The 13,794-nt window shown below is 34.9% G+C and overlaps 1 protein-coding gene across 1 annotated transcript in view; it reads left to right on the forward strand.

Annotated features, from left to right (window-relative positions):
* Nucleotides 1–12,582, forward strand: part of FSIP1 (fibrous sheath interacting protein 1) — a gene marked incomplete at its 5' end in the record, with an annotated part of 79,595 nt that extends 67,013 nt beyond the window's left edge. The window contains 2 exons of the mRNA XM_082761362.1: nt 8,458–9,004; nt 12,295–12,582. Of these exons, the coding sequence (XP_082617488.1) occupies nt 8,458–9,004; nt 12,295–12,317 (570 nt within the window). The 3' untranslated portion in view covers nt 12,318–12,582. The remainder of the gene's footprint in view (nt 1–8,457; nt 9,005–12,294) is intronic.
* Nucleotides 12,583–13,794: the final 1,212 nt, after the last annotated feature.

Below are 13,794 nucleotides of genomic sequence, written 5' to 3' on the forward strand. Positions count from 1 at the left end.
TAGGAAACTGTGAATAATAAATAACCTAGGTTGCAGAAATTGCTTCTTCAGTTGACGCTAGAAAATGAAAGTCTTATTCAGCATAATAGATTGTAAATACCAGTTCAGGAATGTCTTACATTTTTGTACATATGTTCTGTGTGCCCAAGTTAAAAGAATTTGCATTCTACCTAAGAATACTTGAAAGCTTATGAAAGTGTATGAAGTGTTCTACAAACAGGGAGCTATCCACTGGTTGAGGAAGATTTTAGAAATGAGAGAGAATAATATGCCGTGACTCATTGGTAGTACAATGCTTTTATTTATTTATTTATTTATTTATTTTTAATCTACAAATGCAGTAGATTAGATGAGCTAAATGTTGAACTAATCTGAAGTTAGAAGAACTGAATTCTTTCAAAACATCTGTTGACAGCCTTTGGAATAGATGAATTTTGAATTCAAAGTGATTTAAATCAGAGACTTTTATCATAGTTTAGTATTAAAACAATATATTTTTTTTAATCACGACTTATGCAGCTATTGTCATTCTTCAACTTTTTAGATATGTTCATAAGGAGTGGTTGATTGTTACTGTTTAGTAGCTACTAGGATTTGTTGATTTTCAATGAAAAGTGCCTGGTACATTCAGTACGTCTTTGACCTTGTCAAGAAAATGCTGTATGCATGTTTAATTACACATTTTAATATGTTTACTTACAATTTTCTTCTTAGCTTTTGTTCCATGAAATGTAGTGTACAAAATTCCTTTGTTTGCATATTCCTGCTTACTAGAAATTTGTGCTCTGCAACCTATGAAACTGAAGTATAATTCAGTAGCAAGACAGCAGTGTTTGAAAATTACTGAAACATAGCTAATGACTTTCTTTTATTATATGATATATACAATAATCCAACATACTGTACAATTAAATACAGATATTAAAGTTTAGAGTAAGAGGTGCCAGTAGTTAAAGAGGAGAATGCAATGACTTTTTAGTATTTCTTTTGCACAAAACCAGATTTTATTAAGATGCTGAAAATGTTTTATATGTTTCAACATATATATACATGTATATATATATATAAACACAGGTGTTTAAAAATATATAATATATATTGTTTAAAACTACTAGTTAAAAGGAAGTATTATCTGCAGTTAGTGGTCTAATTCAATTGCTTCCAGAGCCTCCAAGATTTTAGAATACTAGATCTCTTTTTGCATTTGTTTTTATTCATCATCAAAAGATCAAAACTAGTTGCTTACTCTTCCAGCTTCTGTTTGGTTTCTCAAATTCAAATGAAAGTGTACTGAGCCAAACAAAACAAAGTATATTCAAATTCATAAAATATCTCTCAACACCTCTGAAAGAGACTATAGCCATCATACTTTGGTTTATTAATTCATTTCATTCAGCAGACTCAATTACTTAGGTAGTAACACTTCCTAGTCACTGATTAATCCCTCTTATATCTTGAACAGCAAAAATTTTTTTGTTTGAAACTAACTTTTTATTTAAGGTATAATAGTTTGTGTTTTAGGAAGGTTAGACCTAACCAGATTTAGTCATAGTTTCACACACATTTTAGAGAAAGGTTAGTTAAATAGGAAAAAGTTCACAGAATCACACAGAATTTCTAGGTTGGAAGAGACCTCAAGATCATCGAGTCCAACCTCTAACCTAACACTAACAGTCCTCCACTAAACCATATCACTAAGCTTTACATCTAAACGTCTTTTAAAGACCTCCAGGGATGGTGACTCTACCGCTTCCCTGGGCAGCCCATTCCAATGCCTAACAACCCTTTCATTAAATAAGTTCTTCCAAACATCCAACCTAAAACTCCCCTGACGCAACTTAAGCCCATTCCCCCTCGTCCTGTCACCAGGCATGTGGGAGAACAGGCCAACCCCCACCTCGCTACAGCCTCCTTTAAGGTACCTATAGAGAGCAATAAGGTCGCCCCTGAGCCTCCTTTTCTCCAGCCTGAACAAGCCCAGTTCCCTCAGCTGCTCCTCGTAGGACTTGTTCTCCAGGCCCCTCACCAGCTTCGTCGCCCTTCTCTGCACCCGCTCAAGCACCTCGATGTCCTTCTTGTAGCGAGGGGCCCAAAACTGAACACAGTACTCGAGGTGCGGCCTCACCAGAGCTGAGTACAGGGGGACGATCACTTCCCTAGACCTGCTGGCCACACTGCTTCTTATACAAGCCAGGATGCTGTTGGCCTTCTTGGCCACCTGAGCACACTGCTGGCTCATATTCAGCCGACTATCCACCAATACTCCCAGGTCCTTCTCCACCAGGCAGCTTTCCAACCAATCCTCTCCCAGTCTGTAGCTCTGCTTGGGGTTATTGCGCCCCAGGTGCAGGACCCGGCACTTGGCCTTTAAAGTTCTTTAATTTAAAGTACAATTAAAATTAATGTCTATTACTCTTCACTTGCTTTTGTCTTTAGGTATCATATACAATATATTGAGAATTTCCTTTGCTATTACTTTGTCAACTTCTTGCTTTGTTGTGCAAAACCTACAATTTCTGAATTAATTGGGTACTAAAACATTTGTTTGTTTTGTAAATCAAAACTCACTTATCTTTCTTTTATAAGAAATATTTTTTTCATGCATAATAGCTCCTAAAATGAAAGAAAAAGCCAACATATCAACGGAAATACAGATTTTCAGGAGCTATAATTGATATTTTAAGCATCTAGGTTTGAATCCAGTCTCCTCAATACTGTTTGGGGTCTAAAGTTTACAAATGCCGTTTGGTTCAGCTAATAAAAGTGGAGATTCAGAGTAACAGTCTTCCTCAAATGCATATATGCAGGCAATTGTGATAAGTACGAAATTTTAATCACTTCAAATACTTAGTTTTGATTAACAAATAGATTACTGACAGGAATCTTAGGAACTTAATACATGTGATGTTTTCAAATTTTGTTTTCTGACATTGCCTCCTTAATATTTGGAGAGAATGTACAAATTAGATTTTGGTGCCCCTGTGTGAAAATGCTATACAACCTGTAGATCAAAAGCTACAGAGAAATGAATCTAAAATTGAAAGTAAGTTTCAGAAAATGAAGGGTAAAAAGTACAACTTGGATATTATAACAATTCAAAATAACTGTTTGGACCTTTCAAAATTTTAAAATTATTTCCAGATGCGTCCAAGCTGAAATTCACTCTTACAGTGGCCAAAATCTCTTCATTATATCCTAGTGTAATACCTCACAAATCATATAACTGCAATATTGCTTAGTTATTGCAATATATGCTATTAAATGAGATTTTTTTTTTTTGTAAAAAGTATTTTAACTTCCTTTTTTTTCTACTTTAGTTACCTGTGGCAGCCAGTTGTGTTCTCCTTCTAAAGCCTGCAGGGTGTGGCATAGATGTAGAAGTAGTTTTTCATTATTTTAATGTTTAAGCCACAAGCAATTGACTGGGTATTTTTAAGAAAGATAAAATAAAAAAGAGTAATATGGCTCTTTGTAATGACTAAAATATGCGTGTTTAAATTAGTTTTGCCTGCAAGAACTTGTCTTTTTTTTTTTTTTTTTTTTTTTTAACATGTACACCCTGTAGGCTGTTAAAAATAAAAAAGAAATTAACAACTACAATTACCATCTCTCTTTCAAAATTTTCAGCTACTTTCATTGGTGTCTATTGCTACACTAATGAAAAGCAAAACTATATAAACTCATCTCCCCTTCTGGTTTCTGTTAAGATTTCTCTTTGTTACAGAAAGAGGAAAATTTTTTTAAAATTAGTAATGAAATTATTTTTTTTTTCTTCTAAAATTTTTATGCTTTTTTATTTTTTTATTTTTTCCCCATAGAGAATTTATCTGTTTCCATGCACCTTATAATGGTTATCATGATGTGGATCTGATGGCTTGTGAATCTTCTCTCTACTCCTTTTTTTTTTTTTTTTTTTTTTTTTCCCTGGTGTTCCTGTCCCTGTTTTCTTGCCTAGGTCCTTCTGTTCTGTTTCCTGGCTTTTAGCAGCAGCACCTAGATAAAATAGACTACCAGACCTTTCCATTCTGCCATTACACAAGTAGAACACAGAAAAAAATAAGAGAAAGGAAAATGTAACTAACAGAAGGAAAGATAGCACGTGGAGGAAAAGAGCATAAGCAGGAGATTTTCTCATATAGTTCAGGAATCCCATTCACTCTTAAAGATTTATGTCTTTTTTGAGAGTGTACAGAAGTCTTCAAACCCACCTGAATGAGAAGCAAACAAGTGAATCATGATTGCAGCACAAGGAGATCCTAATTTCTGAATCCATTATTCAGCTTCCAGCCTTGATTTTGAACACCATCAAATCAGCGCACATTATTGTCCTCTCCAGAAGCTCCTTCATTGAGTTATAAGCGTTTTTATGACCTGATGTAGTTACAGTTTGTCTCAGTACATTCAGAAGTAAGCCTGGAGGAAAGATTGCCTTAGGATTGATGGTGAACATTGAGTTGAGTAGTGGGAGACACAAGGCAAGGATGGCCTTTTGAAAGCAGAACAGAGAAAGCCATTTGATAAACTATTAAGTAGTCTGGAACTAACTATACTGTCTAAAAAATTCCTGTGCCGCTATGTCAAAAATCTAAACATCGTCTTGTTAGACCAGTGTATACTCAAAATGGGGTCTTCTGATCAGGAGAGAGCAGTTACTTTAGAATTGACATTTGCAGTCCTACATTTCAATAAAAAATATCAAAGTAAATCGTTTCAAGCAAATAAGATATCATAATTGTAGCTTGTAATACTTTCAGATCAAGCAACAAAATATAGACAAATGCCAGCTACGAGTCCTTAAATACTCCTGCTTTTCTAGTACTTCATTTGTTGCGTGTCATTTTATGATTATTTACTGTAGTTAGAAACAATCCTAAAGTATTTGCTTTCTCCTCATGCTAAAATCTGATAAGGCTTTTCACCATTAGTTTTTCTCCGTTAATGTACAGATGTGGAAAACAATCCTAAAGCTTTGAACTTGCAAGCCTGTAGTCACAGCAGGTCTGTCTACAGCTATCTACCAGTTTGCATTCCTACCGCATGCAGTAAGACCCATGTCAGTGAGGAATTCAGTGAAGAACAAGAGATCTTCAGTCAGGGAATGGCCACGAGTGTGTGAAAAAACAGCCACACATAACAGTAAAGGTGATTAGCAGGCTCCTAAACGCCTAGCTAGGAGTTCATTTTTTGGATCATTAACAGTAAAAAGCTTAGGAAATGAGTAGGACTCAGTGTCCTATTAAAAATTAGCCAGAACAATTAAAAGGTTTCCAATTTCTAATGGGAACCAGATGTAAGAGCTCATTTTCCCTTGTCTAGTGGATTGTTTCTGCATTTTGAATGACATTAAACTTACGTCCTTCTGGTTTAAAAGGAATATCTCTAAGTATTGTTTTCTGTCTAGGAGTTGTAAATTATTTACAGTGAGGTCAGTGAAAGCTTGGGAGAAATGGAATTTAGTGTCTCCCCAAGACTGCTTTACTGATGCTAAGTCTTGTGACTCTAAACTAGTAAAGTGAGCTGTGATGGGATTTATTCTGGTATGTACAAATGTGCACTTTACAGCCTCCTAATACAGTTACTGCATTATGGGGTCCCAGGTGTTAAGATGGTCATTTGCTTGCAAATGCACAGCCTTTTCTGGAGTGAGGTCTCTCCCCTTAATGTATTACATGCTTCCCTAAACTCAGTTTTCTGGTTTCAACAGCAGCCTTTCTACTGTCATTTAGGTATAAATTTCTTGCTGATGGTTTATTAGTAGGTGGTTTATGGCTGTTTAAGGGCTATCTTCTTTTCTGCTGTACATTTTTTCTTAATCCTGAAGTGACTTTGACAGGAAAAAATTACAAACAGTAAGCCTTTATTATTTTAAAATATTTTTTGTGGGGTATGTTAAATACTTTCCTTATATGTACATACTTGCAAATATGTCTTCTGAAATAATCCAAAGGGAGGAAGAGACAAATAATAAAGCAGTATTTTACACTGTTTTGCAGCAAGCTTGTTTCTCAGGAGGAAAACAAGCCTACAAAATTACCAAACTTTTTCACTCTATAGCTGTTATAGTCATTTCCCACCCCACTGGCCTTAGGCACTAAATCTCCCCACCTAGCCCTCAGGTAATAATAAAGGTAAAGCATGAGCTAATTGAGAAAATTAAAAAAGAGAAAATTAAAAAAGAGAAATTTGGACAACCAAAAGAAGATTGCAGATAAATAGGGTGGAGTTGGGGAGAATAAAAGGACAAAAGAAAGGCAGAACAAGATGATATTCTTCACTATGTTCATTTTGTACTTATGCATTCATACCAGATGCGGAATTCTTTTGTGCAGTGAGTGAATTGCCCTGTCATTAACATAAAATTAACTCCAAATGGTCTTGGCCAAGAGCTATGAAATATGTTAGTATAGAACCACACACTCAAAAACGTGTTGGGAATCCATGTGGGTTTCCAGATGTGAGCATCTTCTGTGATATAAATAGTTATGTTTACATAGGATAATATCCTGCTCGGTGATATACTCACCATTGATGTAGATTTTATTTCTGGTTTGTTGTGCATTCTGGTAATAACTGTTTTTCCCTCTCCGACTTACTTTTCATCAGTGAGTATTTTCTTGACCAGGATTTAAATTTAAAAGCCTGAGAAAAGATTTTGAAGAGGTCGTATTTTTTTTCTCTAGTATCTAAGTAAGTGTTCACTGTTTAAGGTTGTGGTTTGATTTTAGTTATCAAAAGTACATTGATATCAACATTAGCTGAGTCTCAATATGATTTCCTGATTTCGTGTTTATTTAAATAGAGTTCTCTACATATAATAACAGTCTGAAGCTTTCTCTTGCTGTTTAAAAGCCCTTAACTTCTCTTCAAAACAGTTTTCTTCTCTTGCATCTTCTGTAAGTGAGCTCAAAATGTGAATTAAATTGATCTGTATAGAAAAATACTGGTGAAAAAATGGTAGGATAAATCTATAAAACTCAGTTTAGGTACATAAACCAGTGCCTGAACTGTAATCAATAGAATCATAGAATCATAGAATATCCTGAGTTGGAAGGGACCCTTAAGGATCATCAAGTCCAACTCTTGACACCACACAGGTCTACCCAAAATCATCACTATGATGACTGAAAGTAACACAAAATATCTTTCTTATTCATTTTGTCATGTTACCTTGTAATTTTTAATACCTACAGCAAATTTGACAAAGAAATAGTATTTTCTTCCTGACTGAAAACTTTCCCTATTCATGAAAATGGATGTGCAGTTTTCAGACATAATCCATACATTCTGTGATACCTAGGCTGTGATCTCCTCTGGTCATACACATCAAACAGGATCATATCATATCATTCCAGACCAAGGTCTTAAATGTAGAGAATATATTTTTCCATTAGGTGTTGCATATTATTTATAACGTTTTAATATGAAAATATATTTTCTATATATCCTATTTCATGGGCAGGTGTATTACTGATATCTAAAATATGTTTTGACTTTTCATTATCAGCTTTAAATTGTCAAGTAGTATTTTTCTTGTCTACTACCAGGAAGCATGAAGGATTTGAAAGGCTAGAACCCCCCATTGCAAACCTCTCTAAGCAAAGTGTCCTTTCCTATTGCTCACTATTTCCAGATAGTATCAGTTATTATCTTTAATATCAAGCTGTAAGAAGTGTTAAGTATAGGAAATATGCATACTAAAAAAGATGGGAGCATGCCCCTGTCTTAATAAGAAATTTACTGACAAAATGCATCTGTGAGCCATCTGTAAGCAAGATAGCAGTAAAACTGCTCTTAGATAGCAGTAAAACTGTAATACAGGAGATGGAGCTTTCTTCTGTCACATGCTGTGGAGCATACTTGATGTGGTAGGTACTGTAGATGAGTAACTGATGTGCTTTGTGTCACATGGTTGTGAGGCTGTGTTGCATTTCTACAGTGAGAGGCTGGGAATAGTTTAGTCAAGACGTCACAAACTCCATGGGCTGCTGCTGTCCAAAACCATTCTTGACCCCACTGACAGCTGAAAGTCTTTTACCAATGTGCTGTTTTGTTTCCAGTACCTAAATCTCAAAGTGCACGTGGCTATCTGTATACACAACAAACCAAAATATACAAAAAAAAAATTTTTTGATAATCAAAATATAGTGGTATCTTGTGGAAGACTCACCAAAATCAAGGGCCTCTCAGGGCCTTTTGGACATCAGGCTTCTTTTCCTAACTTTCAGCACCTTATCTATCTAGAACCTAGTGGACATTACATAAATGATGCAATTATATAAATGTATATTTAAATTAAGTTTGGAATTTAAAAACAAGTTTATATAAATTTATAAATTTAAGAGTTCTGCCAGCACTTTTGTATTTCAAACTGTTTTATGGTGCTGCTTTTCATTAATTATATTTTGACAGAAGAAATTCTTGTCCGTCCTCCCCCCCCCCTTTTTTTTTTTTTTTCAGACTGAAGAGAAAACAGGCCTCTCTGAAGAGCAGTTTAAGACCCTTCTGGAAGAATGTATGCAGCCTCAGAGAACAATAAGCAACGTTACCATGCCAAAGTCTCAGGAATCTCTTTCTTGTGGATTAAGTCCCCCTTGTTACACAAGTCAAGACTCCACTCTTCACTCCGCATCTACTCTTTCCAAAATGTTAGTTGAAGACCATATTGTAGGGACGTTAACAGCTCAGGAAAAGGCTGGACTCGAAGACAAAAGCTTGTATGTTAGTGCAGAGAGTGAAATCCCTGGCTACTATATCAGCAAAGCATTGGCTGATAGTCACTTATCAAAGGATTCACTGGCCCAAACAGAGGAACCTGATGACCTAGAAGGTTTACAGAAGATGAGAGATAAGAGTATTAAAGAAGGTTACTTTATGTCAAGAGCACTCAACACAAAAAGGTTGAAGAAACCTTCTTTCTTGGGTGAACCATTATACTGCATCAGCATGAACAATGAGCCATCCACAGAGGCTGACATTCTCAGCATACCAGTGCAAACCAAAGGAGGTGAGACCCTTAACAACCCTTTAGAATAGGCTTTTGATTATGATGAAAAAACCAAGCAGGTTCTCACCAGAGGTATGCACCAATACACACTATTATGGTAAAGAAAGGATGTACTTTTATAAAACATAAAAATCTATGCCAAAAAGAATAGACAGAAAATAACAATGTTTATTAGCATTTTTCTTCTGACATAATTAGCTGTAAGTCTAGAACTCCTATGAAATATAATAATGATGGTAATTAATTCTGTCAACTGGAAAACAGTGTTGACTACATATATGGATTATCTTTCTGGTAGTAGAAAGTCATGTTAACTGTTCTCTGGAGAGCAATTATTATCCCTGTTTTTAATAAGGTAAATTCTGTAGCATAGAAACAAGCAAGACTTAGCTGTATTAAAAATAATAAAGAAGATAGAATTCAAGATAGAATTCAATTGTCTGCACAGAAAATACCAACATGAGTAAATGCTGTGTAATTTCTATAAACTCTTTTTAATTCAGTAAAGAAAGAATAAGACTTGCACTAGGAAAAAAAAACACAAATGACCGTGTATGTTGTTATAAGAAGATTTTGGATATATCTCTACTTTTATTTCCTTTGCTTAAATGCATTTATATACTGATATTGTAATGTAAATCTACATTTAGATTTTAGCCTAAGACCATTTATCTTTCTGGAAAACAAACTGTTCAAATAAGCCAGATATAAGGCAGGTACATCACATCTATATCTTTCATTTCTTCCATAAAAATAATGATAGTATGAAGTTGTTTCTGATTAAAGTGCTACAGTTTAATTGTAATTTAAATTAATAGATTTTGTTAGGTTTGTTAGGATACATCCTTGTTATAGTGGTAACCTTTCTTGAAATTTGGGAAAAAATTCTTCTTATTCATTGGTAGTTTAGAAGAACATCTTAATACCGCTTATCTGTGTTATAATTGATTAATTATGATCACAAATGTTTCTTTGTTTGTACTTAACCTTTCTACAGTGAAGGGAATAGTAATAACTTATTTATTTATTTATTTTGAGTCCACCCTTCAGGAAGCAAGGAGACTTGTTTTTACTGTTTTTACACTGCCAGACAAACTTAAATTTCCAGACTCATCTGCTATATTTCTCCATTATTTGCACATAATGAGATTTAGGCCATAAGTACAACAGAAAGAAAACAGAATTACAGTACTTACAGAAAAGCAGTTTTGGGGGATAGGTCACTTTTCAGCTAACCTCACATGCTATAGCCTTGCTCTTCATGCAGATTCGAGCATCCAGAGGAGTGGCAGGTGGTGGTGGTGGTGGTGGTGAGCACCACAGAGAGCCACCTGTGCCAAGGACAGCTTGATTTGATGCAGGATTAAAGTGGCTGCGTACTACATAATCAGTCTTGCTTCTTGAGCAATCAACAGTGAGAAAAACTTGAGCTGAGCCTGCTGTTTTAACATGAATTAAAGTTCTCCTTCATTTAGTCTGAATAGATGTAGTACAGTCAGAGCTTCCTTTACTGTCTCCCTTCATTAGCGTATTTTAAGAAGGGGTATGTTAATTCAAGCAAAATGCCACGCACTTTAGCCGCTGTGTAGTGAAGTGAGCAGGTCACCACTTATGCCTGTTGCTATAGACGTAGTCAATATGAAGTAATTTTATTGTATAAGAGAGAAAGGAGATATAAGCAAAACACACTGCTGTTAAGCAATTTTCTGTATGGAACATCTCATGGTGAAATTTGAAGTCTTTAAAGTGACTTTACGTGTTAATGTTTACCACATAAAAGTTTAAATATATTTGAGTCATAATCATACCTTGTACCAGAGCACTGCAATGTGCTATTTTGATCATCTCTTTCTGTAGTGACTGGGTAATGTTCAACCATACAGGCCTCAAATCTGTATGGCCAATACACACCCTGATTTTATAATCATTTTTCTTACCTATTATTTTTTTTTTTCGAAAAAAAAAAAAAAAAAGTTCAGAATTTTCAGAAGTTTCTGAATCTTTTCATTTTTACTGAAGACTTAAAAACAAAACTAAGGGAAATTCTTGATAGATTTTGTTATCTCAACAGGTTTTGAGTCATTGTGTTAGTCTGATTTTTAAAAATGGTAATCTTTGGGCAGAACAAAAGTAAGCACAAAATAAAAACCATTCCACAGCTTTGTAATTGTTATCACTGCCAAATATTTTGCAGTTATCCATAAGTTTAAATTATAATCAGATTTATCATATTCAGCTAATACTCACTTAAACCCTAAAAACATATTTCCAAAATTAACACTGAAATTGACAACAGTGCATACTTATTATTTTTTTTTCCTGCTTATAAGAAAATGTGAAGCATAAAAACAAACAAAAAAACCCCTGATGCCTTTCCACAGAATTAATTTGTTTCCTGTAAAGGTGACTGAGCTCTGTCTTAAACAATTACTCCTGGCCGTAAGAGAGAAGTTGTGATGTTTATCAAATTTATAAAGTTGCCTAACGTATTTTATAGGGAAACCTGTTATTAGTTCAGACAGGGTTACATCTACTAATTGTGTTGATGAACGGAGATCCTAGTGGAGTCCAGTTTAAGGCAAATACATCCGCAGATGAAGTTATGAGAACTGTCAGGTTTATTTGTGTTTTTAAGAGAGATTTACAAAGTTGAGCTTTGTTGTGATCTTAGTTCTGAAGGATGTTTAAAAATATAAGCATAATCTTCTGTAAATAGTTCGGTTTTCTGGCATGCTACAACTGGTTTAAATATGTAAAGCTGTGTAAGCAAACAAAATTGTGTAAAACTGGGTTAACACAATTTCAGTTTCACCGTCCCTGTAATAGTGTAGTCAGTGACAGAGATTTACTGTAATATATTGAAGTATGTATATTTAAGGAAGACATAATTATTAACGTTGTTTTCTATACATACATGTATGTATATATATGTATGTTAGCATATATCCAAAGGAACTCATATATGCCTTCAGAAATCAGTAATTCCTGCTTCTTGAAACAGACAGTAATTTGCATCAGGGTCATACATATGTGAATATAGGTGATGTTTGCTGGGATAAACAGAGGCCAGATTTACGTACATACAGGTATGAAAAAGTTGTTATTTCTCTTTTCTAAGAGCCAATCAGTAATTGTTTCCAGCTCTTTTTTTTTTTTTTTTTTTTTTTTTTGTTTGTTTTTGGCTATATGAAGAAGTTTTAAGTAGATGTTGTATCACAAGCTTGTTGATTCTTCCTCTCATGAATAATGTGCTTTCAGCAGTTCAGCATATGATTCTTTCTTTTTTACAGATTATACGAAGATTGGAAGTTGAAAGGACAGTGATCGCGTGCTTCTTTACACAGCTGTTTTTCTAAAAGCGTCATTAAACTTCCATCAGTGATGTTATGCTGATACAGTATCATTTCAGACACTCTGAAGGGAATAAATTGTCATCATTGAAAACTTTTCCACAACATCATTTATTCTTAAGAGAAAATTATTATCCTATACTGTTGCTATTTGATTTCAAAATATAAACTCTTGTACTTCATTACATTTCCTGAGAGTGCTCCATCTAATAAATAAATATATATATTTGTGTATGTGGCCATCTGATAACATAAAGTAAAATTTGTGAAGTTCCATTTCTGCTGATGAGACTTTTTCAGAGTAGATTTGAAATGTATATAATAATAGTTTCTTTTTTCCTTTGCATACAATGTACTGTTTTTTGGAAGTGAGCTTAAACATGACCTCAGTTCCCCGAGTGCAGTTTGTTGTACTGGCTCAGACTGCTGAGCCCTAATGTTGTGAAGGACCCATCACCTCAATTCTCTGGCCAGTGTCTGTCCACTGGGCTGCTGCTTTGGCTGAAGGGAGAGATGTGCACAGGTCCTCTGCTGGATCAGGGTATCAGAACCAGCCTGCTTAGCTGCATCTGTTTCTTGGTCCTGCTGAGTGTAACCATATGGCAAACACACATATCCCCAAGTGAAGAAATGCAATGAAGTTAGGAAAGCTCACAGTCCCTTGTGGAGGCTTGGTGTCAATAAAAGCAAAGGAGTTCAGAAGTTTGGCCCAGCAGTGCCTGGAATGTGAAACCTTATAGCAATGGCTAGCTGGGTGGAGGGCAATACAGCTGGTTCGTGTTTGGGATAATAATAAAAATCCATTGCAAGCTTTTGGTTGTCTATTCCTTAACTACCATTTCTCCTGAATTTTATACTTACTGTGAGCTGGTGGCTAGTTTCTCCTTGTATGCACGGCAGTGTTAGGATAAGAACACATTATTAACAGCTCTCTTTTAAAGGTATTTGGGGGGCAGAAGGAGGGAGAGGAGATATTGTAGCAAAGACAGCTCAATACATTTTCTGATAGATAAGATTTTGTTTGACTGAAATGAAATGAAATGAATGAAATGCTGAAATGAAAATTTCTCTCTGAGATACTGTATTAGCCAAGTAACAATCAGCAAGAACAGATTTATGGATACAACATAAACTATGCAATGGCTGCACTATGGCATACCTGAGTTAATCTGAATGTTTAAATTAATGCACATATTGCTCAAGATTTTAAACACATTTGCAGTGTTGCAAATCTGAGTGGATGTGCACTCCTGAGGAAGTGGTGATCGTGTGGATATAAGAGTTCAGAATCTAACCTACTTCCTTTAATTAAAAATGTCATTTACATTATGACAACCAAGTGCTGTTATTTTATTTTCTAATATTTTTACTTGTTTTGCAGCAATAATAACAGGCCCCTGGATACTGAGCATTCTGCATAGTCCTGCTGCTCCACATGGA

The sequence above is a fragment of the Aythya marila genome (assembly GCF_965140915.1).
Source record: "Aythya marila genome assembly, chromosome: 5".
NCBI classification, from domain to species: domain Eukaryota; kingdom Metazoa; phylum Chordata; class Aves; order Anseriformes; family Anatidae; genus Aythya; species Aythya marila.